Genomic DNA, 27,862 nt, shown 5'->3' on the forward strand with positions numbered 1-27,862 from the left:
TATAGGTATACGCAAAATATATATTACCGTCTATGCAAAACGCGTATAATTCACCGAAATATAATATTAAATATACGCCAACGTGGGGTAGCATAGGGGGGGGGGGGAGGGGTTGCATGTATGCAACAAACATTTGACGGTAAAATGTTTATATTAATACTATACGGAACGACAATAGTGTTCTAAGACCTTTTGCCTGGTCGCTCGGGACGAATCGGTAACCAAAATTCACCAAAATATGCATGAGTGGTACAAAAACGGTTTCGAGGCATAAAGACGTCGAGTTAATTTAATAATAATAATAATTTAGAGTTATTATAAGCCGGGCATGTAGTCGTTTTCGTTGCACGTACCAAAACACAGCGCTTAACGTAGCTGTATTAGGTACATATTAATTATTGTTCTCCGGTAATCCTTAAAGTCCGGTTGAAAATAATATGTATATGTAGGTACATACTTATACGCAGGAGTGCAGGACCCACGTAATAATTTAATAATTCGATTTCGTTTTCCCGGAAAATTTCAACCATTGCAAAGTTTAACCTCTGTCCTTGACAATTGAATTTAACATAATTAATTTTACAATCAAGGTGGTAATTATAACACCGTTATATTATATTATCAAATTAATATGAGTGCACTCACATGGCTATCTGTATTTAATATTAATATTATTGTTATATTATGAGTTTTTCTCGTTAAAGCCCAGCTAGTAATGTAATCTTGCCATGCGCGAATGCACGTTATAAAAACAGCAACTTGTGGTCTAAAAATATTACGATAACTTTAAACTAATAATTATTCTTAATTTTAATATTAGTATAACGTCATTATAATAATAATACTATAATATTATCATTACAAAATATATTATATAGGTAATATTACTACAGCGAGGTCGTTATATTTACTGTACAATAATAATTATATACACTGATTTGAGCTTATCTGTATTATGCACACTGTCCATATAAATGTATTATAATATCACAGATATACACTTGTGCATCGCACTATTAACTTGTATTGGATTCGTATAACGTGCAATGTAGGCATGCCGCGATTCATTGTGGTTTTCCGCAACGACTTACAATGAAGCGGCTTAGCTGTCAAATCGTAAATGAAATAGTCACACGCGTAGGACGATAAAGTTTAGTATTGAATATAAAGCCATTGTATGTACAGTGTATATTGTATAATATGTGTGTTTACGCGTTCGAAACTTGGTGGTTATATCCGCGTCCCAAATCACTTAGCTTTCAATGTCTATATATACTTATATCAGATAATATGTGTACAGTGTATACAACCATTCTTCGTGGAGGTTAGAGTTTTACGCTCGAGTTATTTATCGTTCACCGATAACACGTAGTGTACACGCTGAAGAGCTATACGGTCGAGTCGAGTAAATAATATAATATTGATATGGAAAATAATGATTTTTATTAAGAAAAAAAATATTAATACTGCGATTAAATAGTGGATAACAAATGGTACGGAATACACGAGAAGAATTACATTTTTTATTTTCACATGCAAGAAAACCAGCTTTGAAGATAAACAACTTTGTGATAAATATATTTTAAGTAGCTATAATAGTACCACGATATAGGTGAATTTAGGAGAAGTTAATATTTGAAAATGAATAATCTGATGACTGTAATCTGACAGGGATATCGATATTCATAATATGCTAGTATTACATATACAAAGTATTAAGTTATATACTGCGTGAAGCAAGCAACCGATGCACGATAAACATGCAGTTAAATTGCCTACACGGAGTGCCGTGTGAAAATAATAATAATTTTATTGCAATATTGTACTTTATCTTAGTACAATAATATGATGAACGATAAAACACTGGTTTTGTTGTTCCTTATATGAGTGATCATAATTACTGTATAATACTGTGCAGTCTAAACACTCTAAACTTATACGAATATTATCATTTATTGCAGGTTACTATTACGTGTTTAGAGTTTAAAACCTGAGAAATGTATTTGTGCGAATGGTACATATTTTATTCCGTCTAGAATAAAAAACATTAATAACTATATTTATATAGTTATAACTAATACACGATTTGTAACAAGCTGTAATATCATAATATTTTAACACTATTAAAACGATTCTGCTTATAATAAGATATAAACCTATTTTTAATCACATAATAGTTACAGACATCAAACGTGTAATTTTAGGTAATACCAATAATTAATATAATTATCGCCTATATAATATATAAAATATAAATATGTATACAAGATGAATTTTTTAACATGCCCATTGCCCCACCCCCACGTTAAATAATACTTTTATTCAAATTATGATTTTTAGAATTTTTAAGTATATTTAAATACCATATTTACAAATTCTTAATATTTTTTTGTACTGCTCATGGAGTATATTGTGGCAACACAAACTTCTATTTTTCAAATGAGCCCCCCCCCTCTCTTTTTACAATAGATTATTTAATGGGTGATTTTCTTGAAAATGTTGATGTATCTAAATCAATATTATATTAATTATAGTTTCTGAGTTATTAAAATGTTTATGCTAAGGATAATAATTCTTAAATATGTGAAGCTCTGCCGAATATTAGATTTAGTATTCGTTATATTTAGATGATTTTTACAAACTATTTATATTGATAGATCAATAGTAATTACTAACATTTTCAAGTCATCTAAATCCACATATCTACTTAACCCATTACCATTGACATATTATTATCCTTAGTACATAAAGTATATAACTCTAAAATTACTAGTTCAAATTTTGATTTAGATACATCAAAGTTCTAAAAAAAAATATCTCATCAATAATTAAAAGTGAAAAAGTTAAAAAAAGGGTTTCCTATTTGAAAAACAGACGTTTGTATTGTCACAGGATCGTCCTTAAGTTGTATGAAAAATCTAAAGTATTCGAAAATATGGTCTTCAGATGTATTTGGTTCCAAAGATAAAAATTTGAATGTATTTATAATTTAAGCATACAATAGGGGGATCATTCTTAAAAAACACTGTATATATTAGAACTCAATCGAAAAGAAAAATTTAAGAAATTTAAATATTTTTACATCATTTAAATTATAAAGGAATTGTGAAAAATGTTATATTGTAATATAATATAGTAACGCGATTATGCGAATAACTATTTTTTTATTTCATCGTAATATATCACCATTAAAGTTTAAAATCAGGCTACTACTGTTACTTGCTTACATAAAATATACATTATTTGTTTTAGCATAATATAAAATTAGGCATGTAACCAAAACGTTTAATCCTACTGCAGATATATATATATAATATACAATGAATGTTATTTAGTTCTTATAAATTATAATAGATAATAATCGCATGTATAATATTATGTGTGACGTATATTATTTGCTGATAATGTTCGAGGGAAAGACTGAAAAAGTAATATTAAATTTGGTTCGTGCTCTTAGTTATTTTATTAAAAAAAATTTAACGAAACTCGTATTTGATAAATTACGTTTATGCGACACATTATTATTATTAAAGCGTAAAGTTGGTCGATATTTCAGTCGGACCAAATATTAAAATAGTATAATATGCACATTTCAATATTTAATGAATGGGGAAGGGAGGTGGCGAATAATAATGACGATAATATTATAAAAATCATGTTAATTTATGAGGCACCTACCTACTTTTTTGAAAGATTTTTATTTTTAAATGCGTTTCCATTATTTACGCCGTGACGACCGCGCGCCTTATTGTGCAGTGTGGAATTTTATTCGCCGTAAAAACAATGACGATGATACGAAAATTTTTTTTTTATCGTATGTGTGTGTATGGGTTTTCTAACAAACCTGCGAATACCTAAGCGAATAATTTGGCAAAAATAATGAATGGTGATAAAATATGATAACATATTATATTATCAACTATAATCGTTGTTTACAATATATTGTACCTACTATACATATCCGCTGTTAACAAGTTAGATGGAATAGATGCAAATAATAATATAACGTGCGTATAATATACCAAAAGTAGAAATTACTTGATATGCTCTGCAATCACGGCCGTGATCGCTTTTTCCCGATTTCGGCCAAGAATATTGTATGCATTATGTGATGTAAATTCAAAAAGTCACCGAAATCGAAGTAATACGCCAATGTATTATTGGATGATATTAAATATTATATACTATGTAATCTTATATTTGTATAATGTTAGTGGTGACTGGTGTAGTTGGGAGCTTACCAATTGCGCTTAAAATTACCTTTTCATATACCAATTGCGCTCTAAACATTTTAGGGTTGATATACCAATTGCGCTCTAAAATGTTTAGGGTCGATAGACCAATTGCGCTTATACATTTTACACTACCTAAGGAAAACTTATTAGTCAGTTATAATTATATAATAAATTATCGACCGGAGTTATACGATTTTTACGGGGGGTTGAGATCAAGTATTTGGTGACTGAAATATAATTTATGCCGACTGTAAAAATGTCGACCCGTAATTTCTTAAAACAAACTATGTGAAGTTCCTTATTTTTGGTTTTTCTGTATAATAGGTTGTAATATTTCTGTTAATTTTATTACCTTAGCACTACTTACCGCACATGAATTAAGGGCAGCACTTAACTTATGACCTATAAGTCACGTGTTGACCCTAAGGCCTAAACTAAAATAAAATAATAGGTGGTTAAATCATAAAGTAATAAGATTTTGAGTTTAAGGTAATCATGATGTTGTATTTCACATGCGCAATTGGTATATTGACCGTAAAATATAAAGAGCGCAATTGGTGTACTAACCGTAAAATATAAGAGGCGCAATTGGTAGACTGACCCTAAAATACAAATTTTGTTTTAGGCGCAATTGGTCCATGCCCGTGTAGTTGTTCCCGGCCCGGTTTCCATTTTTCTGAATAATAAGACTTATTATTTGTACATTATATTTTATTTCCCTATTTGTAATATTGTTTTTTTCGTTTTTGTTTTTTTACACAGACCGTCTCCGTCACCGTGTCAGTAATGACGCTGACGGCGATTTCCATCGACCGTTGGTACGCCATCTGTCATCCTCTAAAGTTCAAATCTACCACCAGCCGTGCCAGAACGGCCATTATTATCATATGGATCTTGGGACTCGCCTCAGGTAATAAAATAATAAACTCTATTCGATATAAAAAGGGAGACGATGGTAGCAGGTTTAATCGGGGTGACCCGTCGTACAATACGACAGTGGTGTATAAACGAGATGATTTTTTTTATAACGTCATGACATCCATGATTGTGTCAGTCGATTTAAAAAAAAAATGTATATTCTTACATTATTAAAAAACTATGGTTGTACAATATTATATGAAAATTATATTATGAGTTATGACACGTGATTTTGTAAAAGCAATCTAATTTTCTTTTTTTTAGTCTACGTTTAATATCACTATAATCATTTTGATTTTGGATGAAGTGAGGAAGAGTGCTTAAAAGTTTCAATGTATAATAACGATCGGAAATTGAGTCTAAAAAACGTATTTCTGATGATATTTAGGTATCTTTAGTTTTCTTAAGCGGAAGGAAGAAGTTCCGGCAACAGTCAGACATATTGCATAAAATAATGACAGCAATTATTACAGTCTTAAGTATTAACCGAAGTCCCAGCTCAGAATTGAAATTTCCCATACCGATAATTTATTTTTGCTTTTAAATATTTTTCCAATACACCACTCCGATTTCTGTACGAAGTGAGTCGAATGATTAGCATTCGATTTCTATGTTATGTAGTAGGTAATAGCGGTAATACTATACCTATGTGACCATGTTTATTAAATTTTTCTATAAGCAGAATATATTTACTTTTTGAAAATTTTGACACGTAATATGTACACATAGTTATATATAAATATTGTATTACTTGTGTATTATTAACACTAGGTATACAAGTTATATAGAAAAATTGTTTTAAAAATATTAAAAAACACAAAAGTTGATAGAAAATTAGTTATTATTTTAAAAATATACAGTTCTGTAAAAATATGTAGTCTATAGAAGTATATTCTTCTTTGTAATAAAAAATTAAAAAATCATGATGTCACTTAAAAAAAAAAACAAATTAAAAAATATAAACGATAAAAAATAGTAAAAAACTTTTTAAAAATTTAAAAACTTAAAATGATGTAAAAAAAAATGTAAAAAAAACGTTTGTTGTTTTTGAAATAACGAGGGTCTTACTTTATATGTATAACCTGATATATTACACGGCTATATTGTATATTTTTGTAATAATAGTTTTTTGACGTATGGGTTGGTACGGTGCAAGAATAATATGTATTATCATGTAGTAGTGTTGAACTGTGGTAGGGTAACGTTGAAGAAGCGTGGTCGAAATTCAGTTTCTTTCAAAATGTATATATAGTGTATATGTTATCCAGAGTTTATATTATCGTTTTATTTATACGACTTACAATCACCTTGAATATTATATGGGTAGTTACATAAATAATTTTTATTCTTATTACATTTTTGTTAATGTGGACTGACTGATATCCACCATGCTGTCATCGTAAACATGTATTGTTATAAATTATAATAGAAAAAAACTAAACGAATACAATAATATGGAAATAAAAACAATTGATGTGTTTGCGTTAAATGCATAATACATACAACGATGATCAGACATCAGAGTACTCACTCGCGATTAGTTCAACACATAATTTCTTATACAGTAATAATAATGAATATACATAATTTAAAATATAAATATTTTGTAGATTTTACAGATCCTCAATTACCTACAAAATCTTTCGTGATATTGTAATAAAAAGTAATCTTTTTAATGCATTTTAAGTAATTTACAGTCATAATAAAACATGCCATTGACGTCATTCAATATTGTATAACTTTATTATAAAAACACGATAAAATATTAAAATAATGCAGATGGATCAGCTATTGTAATGCATGTTAAGGTTGAAAATTCCTAGAGATTTATGGGGGAACCGGATTGTTTTGAGAATACAAAATATAAAATTGTATATTTTTTTGCCATTTTATAATATATTATAGGGACTTAATAATTTTAAGTTATAATAATATAAAAAAAATAATTTTATTATAATAGACTATAGAGCCACGGTACCGAAATAAATATTAGCTGGTAAATATAATTGTTTCAATATTAAAAATTAATATTACTAATCTTCAACCGGATTTTCATGATGTTTGGAAGCAGTTCTGAACAAAGTATGTGTTAAGTCTTGGGTCTTACTAATTTAAATTTGGGATTTGAATGATTTAAAGATGGGATTCGAATTTATTTTTATGTAGGGATGTGACTACAACGCTGTGTAATTTTATAACCACTGAATTACTATTATTCTGAGGTATATACCCAATATGTAAGTTATAAGTGACGTGAATGTTAATACTTACGATTTACAAGTATACTAGTATACTAGTATTCATTTCAATTTTTTTTCCCATTTTTTTTTTTTTTTATTATTGAACAAAACATAATATTCACAATCTGTATTTACAAGTTATACAATAAGTAAATGTGATGGAAATTGATTTACAGGAGGGGGAAGTTGCCCATTGGCGACACCCCGAAGTTTTTCCCATTTTAACTTATTATTATATACTACATATATAAGTTACATACATGATACATCTTCCATCATTTTATATTGGCGTTTAATAAAATTACTGAATATACATATTGATATATAAGATTTCAAAAAAAAAAAAAAAAATATATGTTATTGTAAACTTAGTAGACTAAATACTGTATACCCACAAAAATACAACTAATATTGCCTACCAAACAATATATGAGTATTTAACAAATAGACATTTTTGTAAAATACCTCCACCAAACATAATTTTGATTTTAAAAGTTTGGCCTAAATCTGTTGTTAGTAATTTATTTACATATTAAATTAAAGTAGATATTTTAAATAATTAAATACCTATTTATATATTTGCGCATCGAAGAGCAGAGTGCATATTTTTCCATCTAGCATATTATTAATCATGGTTGATTTGACATTATTCAATTTAAATTTTTTTATCAACGATAATTGCACATTATAACATTCCAACGTAAATGTTCGTGAACTCACTATGCACGATTTTTTTTTGTTTTTTACTGTTTTATTTTTATTAATTATTTTTGAATGATTAAAAGAAAATTAAAATTGAATTGGTTTTTCACTTATAATTTATTTAACTATGCGTAAATGCATTTAATCATAAAATGAGGATACATAATTGAAATACGCAAATAATTATCTTCATAATTGATAGAAAGTAATTGTTTTCTTGAATTGTTCAATATAAGAGGCCATTTCTGAGATTACCTGAAATTTCCAACCCTTAAACGAGTGACGTTGACCTACAAAGTAAATATTCTATTTTTATTAATTTTTTACCTATAGGCATAATAAATTCCTAATAGTTTTTTTTTTTTTTTTAAATCTATAATTATTCTAAGTACCTACATTTTTGTATAAATCAATTTTTCTGATTTGATTTTACTTGCTGCGTATATATACGCCATTCGGTGAGTAAATCGACTGCATAATTTCGTGACGGTGGCTAACCACGTAAACGAGAAGAATACCTTTTTTTTGTAGGTTTGCTTCGTCTTCATATCCTATTGTTTTAAAAGTTTAAATTTAATAAAAGAAAAAAAGCAATAATTTACCACTAGCGAGTTATACAAAATATCCAGTGGATATACGCTGTCAGTGGGTATTTACTGTAGTCTCAAAAGTAATGAAAGAGGAAAGTTTACTGGATACCGTAATATTAATAATAACAATGGTAAAATTATTTGTATGTAAATCAATAAATTTTCAAATGTTTCCTTAATTAATTTGACACAGATAAATTTACCCGTCTCGATAATCGTCATACTTTATAGCTTAATAAATTTAAAAACATTTTCAACGGCTGAATTTTAGGGTTAATCGATCAACAGCTTGAAAAAGATTCGTTATACTCAAATCGCACATTTTTTTGGTACAACATCGTTTATAGAATGTTTTTTTCTTTCAAATATACGATACTTCTTTTCATCGTTAGTATACACAGTAAGATAAAATATAATGGGAGAAAACGTATATTTTAAATGTAAATGTAATGAAATCACCATAATATAATGTTAATAATATTTAATAGTACATTATTTCGATTGCAATCATCCATAGAGTGTGTCACCTACGATTGTTATTTATATAGAATGTAGGCACCGGTGTGTAGCCACGTACTTTTTAACTTCACATTACTACAATATACCTATAATATTAATAACACATTAACCATATATTTGTATAGTATCTATTCTGGACACAGAGATGTAATCAATAAATATAAAAATGATTGTTTCTTTGTTTTTTTTTTGTCCTCTAAAGGTTCAAAAACTACTGGACCGTTTTCAATAAATGTTGTATCTTATATCAAAAGATTCTTTGATGCTCGGAAGTTTTTTGTAGTTTATGTTTTCAACTCCTATAGATTGAGATAGGGTGGATCACATATGGACTTTGTTTTGGCACACGAAAATCGAATATTTTTCGACTATTTACAGATTACATTTTACTATTATAATTAGTAGAAATATGGCGTATAAAATATATACAAATAATTTTTAATTATATTATATTAAAATAAAATACTTGTAAACACGATTTATTACAATGATTACTTTTATTTTTTGTAATTCTGATTTGCTTTGTTAATTCTGAATATATTTTGATATACATAAAGGAGAATACCTGTAATTGGATTTATGTCAACTGAGAATACGTTGAAACTGTCTCCAGTATTTTATGTTTGCATAAAAAATATGTCCAGAACTATAAATTGAAAAATCATAAAATTAATCATTGTCATTTTGTGTTTGTATTATATTATATTTCAACTGAACCAAAACGGTAAATTATAAAAAGATAGATTAATTTTAACCCGTTGGTCGAAGTCAGGTAATACAGCTAGACGCTAGTATAATTATAACAATTCAATGTCTATTCTCAACGTGGACCTCCTTCGCTTTTTAAATTAAATTAACAACTTACACTGTATATATAAAAGTAGGCACTATCTTAGTTCAAACATATTTATACTGCATTATAATATAGATGTGTATATAACGTATGTAGGTACCGTAATTGTAAGGGCTCAGTACCAACAGTACCTTCAGTACCAACAAAAGTGCTCAGTATATGTTTAATCTGAATGAATAAAATATAACGTTTGATATAACAATATCATATTGTACATACATCGTACATGTTTAGATATAATTATCGATTTTTAATAGGAATCCGATGAAAAAAAACGTCTGATAATAACGGGATCTATGACGCTTTTTAGATCAATATAATATTGTTATTATTATTATTACAGAGCTGTCGGCCAAGTCGTAACTATACGGTTTTCGACCGGTCAGCTATATATCCGTAAAATATTAAATAATACGATGATTTCGAAGAGGAAAACGTTCGTCCCTGTAACATTATTCCGGCATATTCACGCATACCTGCAGATATTTATCGTATTAATGAATTGCCGAACCATGCGATTATAATAAATCTTAAACTAATCGTTGGACTATAATATCCATACGTTCCGTATAATCTGTTAAATTAATTACGTTGCAGATGATTGAATGGTGTTCAAATTCGTTTGAACGATTCGCGCGTGCATTTTATGTAGGTATGATAATATTGTATCTAAAAATGTATTATTCGTATACACCGCAGATGCCTGGTATATTATAGACGTAATCCACGGTGCTGATGCACATGGCGTATATCCTCCAAATGGAGTACGATACATAACATGGAATAAGTAATAACTTTAGATCGAGATAACGTGAGTTACGCAATAAAATCTATTTTATGTGTCCTCGTTTGCCCGTAAGTCATTTGTATAATTGATTTACCCGGAGTAAGTTCTCGAATGAGATGCCTGGGTATCTACAACATTGTTCCGACAGTATACCTACACACAATCATTCACAACAATCACAAGAGTTTGACAAAACTTGCACCGCTGTATTAACGGTTATAACCGCACGAACAGCGGGCAACAACGAAAGTTTAAGCTCGTAAATTTGTCCGCAAATGAATAATACGGAAAAATTAATTGTGTAAACACACTTTATGCTTCGGTAATTTATAAAAAAGAATAATACGCTTTAAGAGGATGTCAGCGCACTATTTGTTTTCTCTCCCTCACCCACGCGCAACATAGACAAAACGCATTTGCGCAGAATCGTTTTTTCTATGTTTTTAAGTAATTTCAGAGTAAAACCACCCATTACAAAAAGAAATAAAAGAATAATATTTTAGAGGGAATGACATATCGATTTTTTATATTATTGTTATTTGACTTTGTATTCAACTTTCGAAATAAACAAAAAAATGTTGTAAATTTAAATTATGTTTAAATTGTTTTGAAACAATATTTAGAGAAATCGATGTGTCATTCTCTCAAAAATATTATTTTCTATCTTCTTTTTTGTAATGAGTGATTTTACTCTAAGATTACTTAAAAACGTAGAAATAACGATTCTGCGCTAATGCATTTTGTCTATGTTGCGCGTGGGCTAGAGAGAGATAACAAATAGTGCGCTGACATCCTCTTAAACATCAGATTTCGTAAAGTTGACGAAATAAAACTATCGAAGGTTTTCATCGAGAATCGCAGAACGGCACATAAATGTTAATCAATACACTTATATTATAATAAATACGTTAACAAGGCATTTTCCATTTCGCAGAGCCTGGTTTAGTGTATTCTCCCACACCACGATTGAAAACTTTTTTATTCAGCGGTGATGGAATAATATTCGCTAGCCCCGAACATACCTATAGATAGTAAAATAATAAATACAAGATCATTTAAATGTATAATTTATGCGAGTAACTGAGGAGGAACTCAATTTTTAACATTAACATAATACCATATTTATTCAAATAAAAATAATTTGCAATTTCTTTATGGAAATATAGTCTACACCAAACAGTTGAACGATATTTATATATTTGTAACCACCACCATGTCGTAATAGTTAATATTTTTATTTTTTTTTTTAATTGGTTTTTAAGCCCGGCAACTATGGCCATTAGCTGTTTGTTTGTTTATTTGTGGGGGAGGATACTGTTGGTTGGTAAACACGTGTGTGTGTAGTTTTGGCAGATTTTCAAGTGGGCACCCGTAGGTATCTGCCATGCCCGGGTGGGGGATGGCGGCACTTGTTCTTCGGACACCGTGACTTGACCGAAGAAAAATGCCGCCCATGGCCGAGGAATCGAACTCGGGTCGACTGCGTCGCAGCCGACGCCTTAGTCCGCTTGGCCACTCCGTCCCCTAATAATAGTTAATATGTTTAATGTATTGTGTGGTGTTATTAATTGTTATAAATAAACTCATTATACTACACTGCATTTAAACATATTATAAAAAAATCCCATTCAATTTGATAATATTGGATTCACGTTATTACTCATTAGTCATTATTACATTGATAATTACTTAAATAAAGTTTTGGGTATTATATTATGAGTAAATACATATTATTGTAATAAAATAATGACAAATTATACATATAAATATTTTTGCTTTATTTTTTTTTTGGAAAAAACTAGTTATGTTTACTGTTTAGTGACTATAGTGAGAGAAAATATTTATAAAACAGCTTAAACCTGAAATGGGGTAACAAATTATAAGGGTAGAAGGTTGCTGTATAAGTATAACATATCGAGTGTACGATAAGACGCAGCATAAATCGCCTGCAAAGTCATAAAAAATACATTTAAAAATTAAATCTTTTAATACAAAACAATATATGGTTAGGTTAGGTGTTTATACTAATAAGACCTAATAAAGAACCAATCACTTTATAGGATATTTATTGAATTTTAATATTATTTTATTGCTGCAGATAAAAAATTAAAAAAATACACACAGGTATATAAATTAAGAATTCAATTTCAGTTCGTGAAATAAATTTGTGATATTAACAAGGTATGATGTTATGCAAATTACAAGCGTAATCGATAATAATTTATAACGAAATGATAATTACGTTGACGTTTTTGATAGATAGTGCCATTACAGGTACCTTTCCAAGTTCGAACTTCGTGAGTACCCTGATATTGTTAATAAAATATTAATTTTTGTACTGTAGACATTTACTTATATTCATATACGTATATGTCAAATTGTATAGATTGTACATTTTCACTATAAAATAATAATATCAAATCAAAAACACCGTATACTTAACAAAATTATACTAACGTTCAATTTAATATCCAATTAGACACCGTTACAGCTTACCTACATCAGTGTATTCAAATACCTACTATATTGTAGACAGGATGTAGTGGTCCAACAATAATTATAGGCAATAGTGTAAACTAAATTTGAAAATCATAAGAAGTAACCACTATAACAGAAACATTTCAACTATACTTAAATGTACTGAATTAATTTGTATTCAGTCCTTGTATTAACCCTAAATTACGGATACAAATAAAATATTTTTTTTTACTTTGAAATATAATTAGGAAGCACACCAAACAGCATGTATAATTATAAACAAATTATTAATTTTGTTTTTTTATGTTTGTAATTATATCACGTGTTCATACACTTTTTTCCGGTAATGGATACATTATAACTCAATTATATATATTTGGAGTCCAACATTAACCAGTAACCACTTTGAGTACCTACCTATATACATTATGAATACCAAATGACTAATGGGCCCATGTACTTGAAATACCGTGTGAACGGACCTACAAATGTATACAATATAATATTGGAACAATAAAAAATTACACTTGTCATTGTTTGTAAATACTCTCTCAGCATAGGGAGATTTTTGTTTTTTACTCATCACGCTTATTATCCCAGTACATTTTTGAGAAACATATCATTAGTTTTATATAATACATAATATGTTGAAGTGCCTACTTGTGTAACATGAGATACTTGCAGAAATAATTTACTAATTTTCTATTATTATATTTTATGATGTAGTGTTATTTTTATGGAAACTGATAAATCAAATATTCATTATTTACGCATAGATACAATTATAAATGTCCATATACAAAAATGGTTTTCTTTGAAAAAAAATATTTTATACTGATACAAAATAGTGGTTACTTACATTTTTAAATTGTATATATTTATTTATTGTGTATTGGTATAGGTACCTTATTACATTACTAGATATACAATATAAATATTATTATATTATCAACGATTATAATTTATAATGAATTTATAATGATTAATTATAGAGAAGTTAAATACTTAAATGTTAAAGTATACCGTATGTACTATATAATAATACGACAAAATAATAAAAATAGACCACGATCGTTTTAATCTGGGCTTTTCTCGCAGACGTTCCAGAGCTGTTGGTGTTGGAAGCCATCGAAAAGACGAAACGATTTTCGTCCATCTACTTGACCCAGTGCGAAGCTCTGTGGAGCCAAGAGTCTGAGACCATCTACCAGATCGCCAAGACCATCGTGCTTTACATCCTGCCCCTATTGCTCATGTCGGTCGCCTACTATCAGATTGTCCGGGTGCTGTGGAAATCCGACAACATACCCGGGCACACGGAAACTGTGCAAATGTTCAACGCCAATGCTTACAACGGTGAGTTTCGCAGTCAAACTTTTATAGAGACGTAATAGTATTATTATAGGACGAGTACCCATAAAACGATATTGCGATAGGCCGCGGAAAAACCGATCGATTTATTCTGGGCGTGTATATTGTATACCTATATTATACCCTATTACCGATATATATAATATTATAAATCGCTCATCATTTTAAAGTACCACGATTTTACGTCACAACAATAATATTGAATGAGCGAGTACCTACCTATATCGTGAAAACCCAAACTACACACATCATAATAACATTATATACGTACAGTGCAATGTATAGTTTCCGTTGTCATTCAAATCAACATAATATTTGAATATCTTTTTTATAGCAAGTCATTTTCGAAAAAAAAAAATAATAACCTTGATTAATATTATACATTCTACTTCGTTAAATTTAATGGCAACCTATTTACTCTGCAGAATAAAAATTAGATAGCATTTTTTCCTTTACCGAGAATATCGGTTTTTTTTTTTAACGATATCAATTAATTACTGATACGCCTAGAACGTTTACAGTCGTGGTCGTTTTCAAAACTGTGTAATGAAAACATCTTTCAGCTTTATGGAAATATTGAAACGCGCTTATATTATTTAATTATTATAATACTTGAATACGCTATTATTTATCGTGGAAATGGAGATGTTTTTGCATATAACAATTACTGTGTTATTGTAATATTGTAATAACAAATAAAACTTTAACACAACATTAATTAATTAAAAAAAAAAATAACCACTCGATTTATAGTTTTAAATATAGGTACTTCACTGAAACTCGTTTTATTTATTGTCATTAAAAATAATTAAGTATTCAATAAAAAATATGAACGTGTCTGGAAAACGATTTATTGCAATCGTAATACTAAACGACAATGTATAATATTTACATGGTCGAGCGCATAAAGTATTTTATAATGTTTAAAGTAAATTATTATATTTTTTAAAAGCGTGTCTACGACCCAAGCCACGGGGATCGTAGGTATACGCTTCGGCGTAGGAACTATTGAAACTTATAGGAAGCAATTATCTTTTACCCTTATAATAATTAATGGTTATCTATAGGTTTCAAAAGCGTAAGTGTAATGATAACAGTAGTTTAGGTAATCGAAAAATAGATGAACAAATTAATGTGTGCTGCAGTCGTATAATATGGTTGTCATTTTATTTTAAATTCATCAGTCTTTGCGTCATGCTTGTTATACTAACTACTTACTATAATAGTACTATACCAATATCTTATACTGTCGGGCGTCGGCCATCAGAATAATATGTTTAACTATTTAAGTATGTTTAAGTATGACATATTTGATTGGTTTTCTGTAGATACACTCAGAATGTTTCATATTTTGTATACTCCGTTCACCGAGATAAAGTGGTTGTGAACAAACCAAAACACGCGTATATCACCGCGACCATCAAAATCCCCATTCCCCACTCCAGTTGTATGCGCGGAGTAACCTCATTCTCTCGGCAAGTAGAGTACAGATTATTTAATTTAACAAAATTACCGAGTTACGCAGGTTTTTTTCGAAACTTCTTAATGCATTGTGAAAAACTACCAAGATAGAAAAAAAACTGTTTAAAATGTACAACTCGCGGTTTTTTTTTTTCAACAGAGAAAATATTATAAAGTCTCAGAAATTTTCAACGATAAAAATATTGAAAGTCTTATATCTAAGGCTCTAAGCCACGTTACATTATAAGATGCCGTTATTTATTTGTTAAGACCGCAGTCCTTTCGCAGCGCGTTTGATCGCGGTATACACGTGGTTGCCGTGTGTCACGAAATACTGTAAACCGCAATGTGAATTTCCCAAAAATGTTTGCAGATCGTAATAATCGTGCGCGTGAGCGACCGCGAATATATTATAATAAAAAAATATTAAAACTATAAGTTTTAACAAGTCAGGAAAACCACCTGAGCCAAGACGCGTACGAATTTACTCACGGGAAAGTTTATTTCACAGGGTTCAACCGGACGGCGACGGTGGGGTGTACCAGTACGATGGCTCAGATAAAAGCAAGGAGGAAAGCGGCGAAAATGTTGGTGGCAGTTGTGGTCATGTTCGCACTGTGCTTCTTTCCCGTGCACCTGATGAACTTGTTGAGGTGAAATTAATTATAAAATACTACCTACATTACCTATACAATATCATAATTATTATAATACATAATATTAGACTTACACACGTAAAGTATAATAAGAGTCATCTAACTATACACAAAAACTAAGTTACTAAAGAATTTACGCATATTTAACTTTTATTTTGTTGTGGCGTGCGTTATAATATACTATTTATAATTATTTAGTTTATTTACCTTTATGTGAAATGTATTAACGTGTACTATTAATTATTATCACTCTACAAAATTCTACTAATACCAATAATAGTTATATTGTAATAATAAATTCCATAACCGATTGGTCGTTTAAATATGAAAATAATACATTGTTTTTCTCGTGTCAGACAACATGATAATTGATACATATATTTATAACTAAACATTTAGTTGACTTACAACAAAACCGCAATAAATATATAAAACACACTGATTCATAATTAATATAATAATATAATATGTAAGTATGTCAACCATAAATTGGTTCCATGACCGCTTATTTCTATTGTATACATAGGTAGGTATATAATTAGATAATGTAGTTGTAATAATATTTTATTTATTTTATATGATAAATGCATACAAAGGTCTTTGTGTAGGTACCTACAAACAATCGTATACTGACAAACAAAGATCGGCTTTCGGATTTAATTTAAATTAAAAATTCAGATTGTTCTTAAAACGTAAATCGTAAAGTCGGTGACTTTATGAATTTCATAAAATATAATTTTGATTCTTAATTTAATTATGTTTGTCTTGTTTTGATATTGAAGTACTATTCTCTATTCGAATAAATTCTAAAGGGTTGGTTAGTTAAAAAAAAGTGGTATTTGAAATATTTAAAAGCTAAAAGTTTATAAATTTACTTTATTAACTCTAGAACACTATTATAATAGATAAATTCACCGATTCAGAACAAAAATATGCTAAATTAATTAATTTCAAAATCCACTTTTATTTATACATATTATGTTCTATAATTCAAGTTCGAAAACAAACATGTTATTGACTATTGTCTCATTATTTAACACGTGAACGACCGCATGTCAAATTGTGTATCATTCTAAAAACTGCGAGAAAATAAATTAAATTAAATTAATTTAAATATAATATAAATACAATTTTGTTTAGTAAATAGCAATTGAAAAACCAAAAATATTATCTTAAAAGTTAAAGCGAAAAACTCGAAAAACGTGTTAAATCAAACTGTATAATTCATATGATTGTTTGAAAATGCCAAGTATCAGGAAAAACTATAATTAATATAGACCGCACGTCAAGTATAGCTTTGACTTTTGACAAGGATTATTTTTAAAAAAAACCCGGTGTTAACATCCATTCGTTAACGTTTTAAAGAGTTATCTGGAACTCAAAGGTGATTAAATCAATACAAAATACAAATCAGTGATTTAATTACAAATTTGTTATTTAATAGTGATATAAAATTTTAATTTTAAATAGAACCTTTTGGTTCATAACTAAAGTGTTTGAACTTAAAACCAATAAGTCCTATTTGCATGATAATACTAATTAGTGACAAGGATAACCAAAAAGTTCTATATTTCATATTATTTATTGTGTTAATCATACTACAATATTATTAATTATTGTAAATTTAACAACAAAATAATATTGCTTTGGTATCAACTTCATAACACGTCAGAAATTTGTTTTGCTATAATTTAATTTGATTCTAAACAAAAAAGTTCCAAGTAAAAAAAATATATTAACAACAAAAAGGTTCTATCTGTAGAACTTTTTGGTTTGTAACTGACATTTTTTACGCACCTAGTCGTGTTTTTTTTTACTTTAAATTTAGCTTAGAATAAAAAACAAATTTAAGCCAGCGTATAACATCTATTAAGGGCCGTTCCTACAATGTCCGGTTAAAGTTAACCGACACTTAACCGGCCGAATTTTGCCGGTAGTAAAATCTGTTATCAGTCGGTTAGCGTTAATCGACACTTTACCGGACATTGTAAAAACGACGCTAAATTTGACAATATTTAAAAATTATTCACGACAAAAGACAATACTTTCGTAATATTATTGCTTAAAATTTAAAACTTCTCTCCTGAATTATTTGGTATTTCGAGATAATACTTTTTGGTTTTTAGACAATTATAGTTTATCTATATTGTTCTACATACGGTCAAGCGAACCGTCCAAATCGCGCTGTTCGAAAAATTACATTATGTTTCCTCTTGATTTACGTGCTTTAAATATTTAAGTCTCGCGAATTGTTGTACGGAGTAAACTTTTCGTCGGTTCTACGTTAAAATCGAATTAATATAGCGAATTGTACCTACGTTATTCTCTATATCACCGTCTTAATAATAATATAATATAAGTATTGATTTCACAATTCTATTAAAATCAACGTCATTTTAAATTGGGTACGGCTAATTGTTTCGTCAGCCACGTGACACCAAACCGTGACGATGTATTATTATATTATTACCATACTGGCATACTACTATGAGCACGAGTCTTTTTTTAGAAAAAGCCGTTCGCGAAACACATAGGATGGCCGTCCTGATTTGACTAATTAAAATGCTTTTCTCGGGACGTCGAATAATGTTTCGTCAAAGTGCCACTCGTTCTCAGAAAATCATGTATATTTCCGTGACAGTACTAAGAATTATTTAAATGATGTAATTTGCATAAAATGCGCGTATCGAAACGGCGGAATTTATTTCGAAAAGAGAAAAACGTCATGCACCGCAAAGAAAACAAATCGTAAAGGCGGCCGTTGAATATAAAAGTTATTTCCGTCTTGGATCATCGGAAATGTATACATTTGCAACTTTCAATAGTTTAAGATACAATGTTTCTATTTTATTCTTTAGAGTTGTTTTTATGAAAAATCAATACCTAATTAAAATATCCCCCTTAATACTATACAGAGTACTATATAGAACGTCTTCCCAAACAATTCAAATTGTTTTAGTTAATTAAATTAAGAATTTATTTAAATCTACTAAATATGTTAATAGATGGAGTTGGGAATTTTAGAAACCGTACATATAGATTTTTTTACTGTAACTATCAGTATTTTTTTATAAATTATTTTAATATTATCAACTACATTATATCCATACTTGATGGTAAATATAAAAAGTGGATGTCGATCTGCTGTATAGTAGGTTACAAGTGGGTCACTGCAATATTATAATGGATGGTATTAAATTTTAATTCAATGATAATATAATATCATTGTATTTGATATATTCGAAAGTCTGGGGGAAAATGTTTGAGCAAAAGAAACATTTTTGTGGATCACGAGCGAATATTAGTGAACGTTTTGAGCGGTGTGGCATATTTTGTGCAAAATTCTTGTGTGGCTATTTAAACATTTTTCCTAAAACAAAAAAAGTGTACATATTTCGTTATTGTTGATTTGTGCGGAATCAGTCAATACTATACGTATAGTCTCGAGCATCGGTCACGAGGGGAGTGTCTTGCTCTGGTCCGGAATCTCATATTTTGTTCTTAGAAGTGTGTGCGGCATCACATGAACTTAGATAACAAACCGAAACTGTGCTGTAAAGTAATTTTTTTTTTTAGTATTCAATATTCTGCATAGGTACCTACTTATGTTTTATAATATCGGAACATTATTTATAGAATTGTCCCACCACTGGTCGGTCTCGCACAACTATAATATTATGTTCACCGCGAATATACCCTCACGTGTCTTATTCTTATATCTATATGTTAAACATAATAATGTCTAAATTTGGTGCGGCGAGTATTGGTAATATTTTTACAATGAAAAATAACACAGGACTGATTGAAAATTAACAAGTTCCAAACATCTGGTATTGTCAGTTCTTAAGTTAATACCAGACACGAACACGTTTATTTTCTGATCGGTGTAACTTTTTTGGAGCTATGCATTTTCATTATAAAATAACGTTAATACACGTTGATGAACTGACGTAAGAAACACACTACAATAACGTAATTTAGGGAGTAGACAAGTTAAATGAGTAAAAACAGCTGTTATGTTAACATAAAAATCGTTAGTTGTTTTAATTTAAAAAGTAGTTGATACATTTGAACGTCGATTTTCACTTGGGATTCAATAAGTGTTGATTTTACTACGGTTCATCATAATTAAAATAGCTCTAAATGTATGGTTAAGACAAATACAGTTAAGTGATATTTTAAGATATTATAACGTAATAATAGATTAACTTTCGTCATATTTTTAATTGGGTTTTTGAATTGGTTTTAAATTGAGACTGCGTTGTTGTCGAAATAACTCCAAGAAATGGTTAGATGATTGAGATTTTTAAATGATTTTGAATTGAGACTTCGATGTGGTTAAAATAACTTCAAGATACACTACAATCGTAATTATTAAGTATAAAAAGAAAAAAACTGCGCTCTACAAGGAATCGAACCCGTAGACTATGGCTAACCCAAAGCTGGGCCAGTTAGCAACATTTTATACATTTTTAACTACAAAATAATTATTAAATTTTAAATTTTAAATTTGATAAATTTTGTCAAAATTCGAACTTTAAATTAAATTCCCATCTCAAAATAATTTGCTGATTTTCGTGATTTTTCCGTATTTTGTCAAGATTTGAACTTTAAATGCTTATAAATAAAAACTGTGAATAAGAATTTTTAATTTTTTTCATCTGCCTTTGAAATAATATACTAGGACCCTTCTATTAAATTTTCAAGCTTTTTTAACCAACAAATATAATTTTATTGATATTTATAGAAAAAAAAACTAAAAAAATAGAAACAGAAAATGTCCGTAAACAGCTCAAAATAAGTCAAAATGTTATGGTGTATAGAAAATGCTATTATAAACATTCAGTCGAAATTTCATGTACCTACAGTCATTTGTTTTAGAGTTACACCAAAAACAAAAATCGATTTTCCCGTTTTTCCTTAATTTTTCATGGCACTTTTGAAAACTACTAGGAAATTTTAATTTTGACCCCAAAGTACCAACTAGATTCACCAATTCACCTTTCCTATCAGAAAAGATAATGTTGAAAAAAATCTAAGCATTTTTACTGTCTTAAAAGTTGATAACAGACACAAAAAAAATTTAAAAAAAAAAAAAACACACATCATTGTAAAATTAATACATTCATCGTTCCACTCAGAATCTAAAATGAATACGAAATAATACGACAAGAAAAATATTTTTATCATAAAATTTTAAATTCTCAATGTTCATATTTATTATAATACATTATTATCAGGGCTATAGGTACTATTATACTAATAGTGGGCGCTTGGCAGTTTTATGGAACATTTAAATTTTAAATGAAAAAAAAAAATACAAAAGTAGGTAACTAGTTACTTATTATTTTTAACGGGTTAGATTAGATTATCTTACACATTCAATTCAACTAGTTAAGTTACAAAGTTAATATGAATTAAAACTAACTAGTTAAGTTAGAAAGTTACTTAAAAGGTAACTTTCTAACTAGTTAATGCCCCGCTTTGGGCTAACCTCTTATTACTGACTTAACGCATTAACCTACAGGAGACTAAGTGTGAATTGGGATAAAATAGGTATATCAATTAGGTAGTATAATGTTGGAAAACTAATGTACCTACACGGCTACACATTGTGTTTTTTGAAAAAAAGTAAAAACTTTCATACGTTTTAAGTACTACCTATGCCTAATACGGCCAGGGTTCAGTGTAGTACTAGGTAATAATATTTTTTTAGGGGGGAAGGACAAAGTAATAATTGTTTTCTCTAAACACTTAAAAATCTTGTGGTTTTAAATTGATTTAACAAAATGAACGTACTTTTTAAAAACAAATTATTTTTAATTTTAGTTTTAAGGTTAGGTACATTTTAATTATTCACAAATGACAAAAAAATACTTTTTAAAAAATAACACTCCGAATGTGTAATTTAACATTATTTTGGAAACAACAACAAAATGAGTTCTTAATGAATTGAACTCATAATGTAAAAAAAACATTCTCTATTTTATCAATCAAACTACCGGTATTATAAATTGTTATATTGAATATCTACAACTTCCTAAATTCAACTAATTTTGGGTGTCATTATGAATATTATTATTTCTCAACACTGTGCGAATCAACGTTTTATTGTGGTTGATATATTTTACTATATGTAGTTGATTTAACAGATACTCAACATCGTAATTTGACTGTTTGAGTTATTTAACTAGATTTAAAACTACTTTATTTTTGTTCGTGTGTGTGCAATCGTCACTTACAAAGTTAAAAGTTACCTATTATTGCGGAGAGCTGTTCTAACAGAGTAACAGACATATCGATACGGATACAATGACGGAACCGTACTTTACCCTTTGCTAAACGTAAAATATATAAATACCACGCAGGGTTCATTAAAACTTACGTTGTACACTTGTATGTATACGAACTATCGTCATGATATTAAATATGTATCATAACTTTAAACTATATTACAACGGTCGTTACATGTTACATTTGTTCGATTTAGCTCAAAAATCATAAATCACAAAAACTGCAAAAGAGTAGGTACACTTCAGAAACAAATCAAAACACATTGTCAATATACGTCGTTATCATATCACATAATATATTACGCAAATAATATATTATAATAATATTGTAATGTATAATAGTTGCTCCCTATGGTCCCTGATAATAATATACTAACGAATTATGATACTATTTTACTACTATTTTTTTACAATATCCTATGTTCTGCGATGGTACCTACCTACTTCTTTTTTCTACTTTAAATTTATTTTGTCAAAAATGTAGACTTGCGTCTAAATCGAATTTCGAACGTTAAGTTTCTGAGTTATTAATCTTTAAAATATACATAATATTAGTCTGGTTTTACATAAAATTGAAAATAGATGTAATGTGATGTTAGTTTAGTATTAATATTTATCATAATATACCTAGTAAACTATTATACTTCAACAATTTTTAAATTTTTTTTAATTCTTGTTAATTTTTTATATAGGCAGTTTTAAAATCATCATAGTTATCACCTATATCTTCTAAACTAATTAACATAAACTATTATTTTCCTTAAAATAAAATTTTAAAACTCAGAAACATTTTTTTGAATTTCGATTTATATGTATTGTTATTTCAAAAAAATCATATACCTACTCGACAATTATTATTTACAATAAAAAAGTAGTTCTTCATTTGAAACAAAATAACACTTGTACGGCCAGTAAAGCACGATTGAGCAAATACCTTTTTAGCAACACGATTGAGCATAGAATATTTTATGCGATGTTGCCACATTGAAGTGGCTGAAATTTTGAAATTTATCATTTTCACGTATTATTACACCAATATTATCATAATACCAGATTCTAGGAGTAGGTGTTTTATGGATATAAGTGAGTTATTGCAGAGTTCGCAGGTTGGTCTCGGTTCTCTTCTCATTAAGTGGACGTGCAGGGTTATATTTGTGTGGCCAATTTTTATTCGTGTCCATATCACTTGTTGTTATCTTGTACTTAACGGAGGAGTCAGGTTATGTTATATTTTGAATTATTATAATTATTTAAATAAATACTTTGTATAATAGAGTTTAAAATGGAAAATGGCAACGTAGCAGAGTTTTTTATGCTCAATCGTGTAGGTTTTCTTTTGTACTCCAATCTCCTTTGATATGCCGACAATTTGGCTCAATCGTGTCGCCAAAAAGGTGTTTTATGCCCAATCGTGTCTCAGCCATTACGGCCACAGGACACATGTTAAAAAAATATAAGTATTTGATAAATGGTCCTTAATATAACTAACAATTCCAAAAATCCAAATTTGAATAAATTCAATATTTGAGGCAAAAATTAGGTTGAGCATTGAGCATGCTTGGCGTGATTCACTCTCGTGGATGTATATAAAACCGTGGTATCAATTATCATCAAGCCATTTTATACATACATACATACATACATAGTATATTGATATACAGATGATATATGCGGGTATGGTGATAACGTTTTTTTAAAAAAAAAAAAAAAAGAACGTTACAAAAATATGATATTCACAGGCGCGGGGCTTCCAAACACCAAATCCCATCACACGAAAAGCACGAATACGCGCGTATATTACGGTATCTGTTCGTACGTAATCGGTGTTATAATAATAATACGTAGTCACTGTTTAGAGGGGGTCGGGACGTATTCCATTCGACAGATAACCGGCACCAGTTTCCGGTCCGGGACACGGAAAAAAACCGCTACCGGTGACGAGCCCGTCGATCCCGAAAACCTAATCTACCGGATTAACCGCGGCCTCGTTATTTATCGACGCCGGACGGGGCCGCGCGAATATAATATATTTTCTTACGCGCGCGCGTCGTCCGTCGTAGGCGCATACTTTTATAATACTACACTAGATAAGGAACTCGTGTACAATAATTGACATTGTTATCATTTAATTTAACATACGAAATGTATTAGGAATAACATCGTTTTTAATGGTAAAATAAAATAATAAATGTAAAATATTTATTTTTTTTAAAAACAATAACAGCTGATATGGAAATAATAAAATATAATACAACATAATACAATCATAATATTAATCTTATATTTACAATAGAAAATGCTATACAATTGTCAGCTGAACTTGGGGCTTCAACTGATGGTGGGAGTTCGCTATCTAGTAATATATAATAGAAAAACGTGGTCGACAGTCGTTGGTATATTGTCGTGGCGTAGGTGAATGTGTAGTGTGCGTGATATATGCGTAAAACGTACGTTTTATTGTCGAAAATAGGTTTAATACGTTATTATCGTTTAGGTAACGATATTGTAGACCACATCCACCCCAAAGAAACGGAATTCAATATGTTTATATATTTTATAGTAATTTAATTATTTAATGACATTTTGAAAACAAACGCACGAAAACAATTAAAATAATATATATATATTTTTTTTTATTGGTCTAGAGCCCGGCAACCATATTATGTCTTTATGGCCATTAGGAATTACTTTTGGTTAGGGTTGGAACGGTTGGTATATTTGGTTCGATTAGTTGCCAACACGTGGGTGTGTGGCAAGGTTTTTGCAACTATTAAACCGGGTGGTCACCCATCCGGGAACTAGTAGCAGTGACCGCTGCTTACCATCACTCACGTCGCGAAAGTGATTTCAGCCACCGTATCGCTCCGAGCTACATAATATATATATATATATATATAATATTTTAAATTATAATGTCTTACACTCTTATACCATGTAAGTAAACGCATAGAATTGAAAGCAATTCTATACAAAATGATGGTGTAGGCGAGTTGATTCTCTAGTTAACTTATGAAACGTATGAATTGATTTCCAGACTTCACCTTTTTTAGTGTTAACCGGAGATACCACGGAGAGGTTGAGTGACAAGTCTCTAAACATTTTAAAAGTAGGTTAAAAATACATAGGCATATTTTTTTTTATATGCATTTAAAGTTCAAATTTTGACAAAATTTATCAAATTTATAATTTAATAATTATTTTGTAGTTAAAAATTTATAAAATGTTCAACTTTTATAGCTAAGGATTGGAAATTGAAAACAAGGCTCCATGTAAATAGGTTATTTATAAATTACTTTATTCACCTTAATAACATCAAATATACTTAGTAATATCATAGGCTGACTGACCGTTTTCGCTCAGAATCGTTTTTCTTATACAATGATATTATATCATTGAATTCAAATTTAACACTATCCATTACAGTGACCCACTTGTAACCTACTGTACAGCAGAGTGACATCCACTTACCCACCTTTTTTTACTTAGTTATTAAATGTCGTCAATCAGTGTCATTTTCTTTTTCAAATACCATAGGGGACTATTCAGGGGAAGGTAAATATTTGCAACACATCGCTTTCAAAAATTGGTATCTACCAATGAGATTTTGGTTACACTCGTGCATCATTCCACTCAAATATACTTAATTTTTCCTGATTTTCTACTGATAATATACTCGTAGATCAAAAAGGGAATCAACTCGCAAACAGTCATACCTCTTACACATACATCTCGATTTAGGTAAACAGGTACCAGGGAATAAATTCGTTCGCAGCCATTAAAAATTTATACGTCTGATGAGTGAAGGTAGAATTGTGTATTATACACGGTGAGATTCTATTTCAACGATGTTTTTTTTAAAAGAACCTATATAAACTGTTCGAAATTTATTTATTTATAATTTCAATTCATTGCCCTTTTTTCACATTCACATTTGTCGGTCAATCTGCAATTCACTTTTAATTATTCTGAAGTGGAATACCTTTATGGCACAATATTAAGTACTTATTGAAGCAATATTTTTCTATTTATTACAACTTATAATTTACTCACCTATTTATGTACAATTTTGAACGCTGATAAAAAAACGATGTCCATATAATATGTATTAAACGGGACGCGAGTACATAATCGTTTGTAGAAAAGTGTTATTTGATTAAGAAATTAAGAATTTAGTTTTTATTTAAAAATCAACAGTCGATATAGAGGTTACAGTTGTTTTACAAACATGAATACAAACACTTGAGTTACATTGACAAAGAGTGGACGTAACCATGTTCGTAGGTGGGTACAAAGGGTAATTGAGCAGTTCACGTATAGTTTCTTAGTTTTTATATTGAAGATAATTGACTTATAATCAAATTTAAAAGTAACTACATTATCTATGTTCTCTCTAAACTTTTTTACAATATTTTAGTTTCAAAGCAACTTATGATAATATATAAACTGTAATATTTGACTTACTTATAAGTCATAACTCGATTTAAAATTAAAATCTCGAAAAAAATCTTTGAGAGAACAGAGCTCATAAAAGTGTAAAATTGTTTTATCATTACTTCTTTGTACCTACGTATTTTATGCTACACATTAATCACATTTTTGTATTTTTTGTTTAACCAAAATATTGGTTTTTTATTTTACTGAATGCCGCCTTGACAATTTTAGACACAATATTATAAATATAGGTAAGAACATAAAAAAAAAATCCAATTTTCAAAGGGAGGAATGGGGTGATAAATCGAATGTGGCTCTAAACGGCTCA

The 27,862-nt window shown here is 29.2% G+C and overlaps 1 protein-coding gene across 1 annotated transcript in view; it reads left to right on the top strand.

Annotated features, from left to right (window-relative positions):
* The window catches only part of LOC132949210 (orexin receptor type 2-like), a 177,501-nt gene that overhangs the window by 129,655 nt on the left and 19,984 nt on the right, over nucleotides 1–27,862 (top strand). The window contains exons 4-6 of the mRNA XM_061019974.1: nucleotides 4,998–5,145; nucleotides 14,421–14,678; nucleotides 16,666–16,807. Coding sequence (XP_060875957.1) covers nucleotides 4,998–5,145; nucleotides 14,421–14,678; nucleotides 16,666–16,807 — 548 coding nt within the window. The remainder of the gene's footprint in view (nucleotides 1–4,997; nucleotides 5,146–14,420; nucleotides 14,679–16,665; nucleotides 16,808–27,862) is intronic.

Source organism: Metopolophium dirhodum, chromosome 7, assembly GCF_019925205.1.
Source record: "Metopolophium dirhodum isolate CAU chromosome 7, ASM1992520v1, whole genome shotgun sequence".
NCBI classification, from domain to species: Eukaryota; Metazoa; Arthropoda; class Insecta; order Hemiptera; family Aphididae; genus Metopolophium; species Metopolophium dirhodum.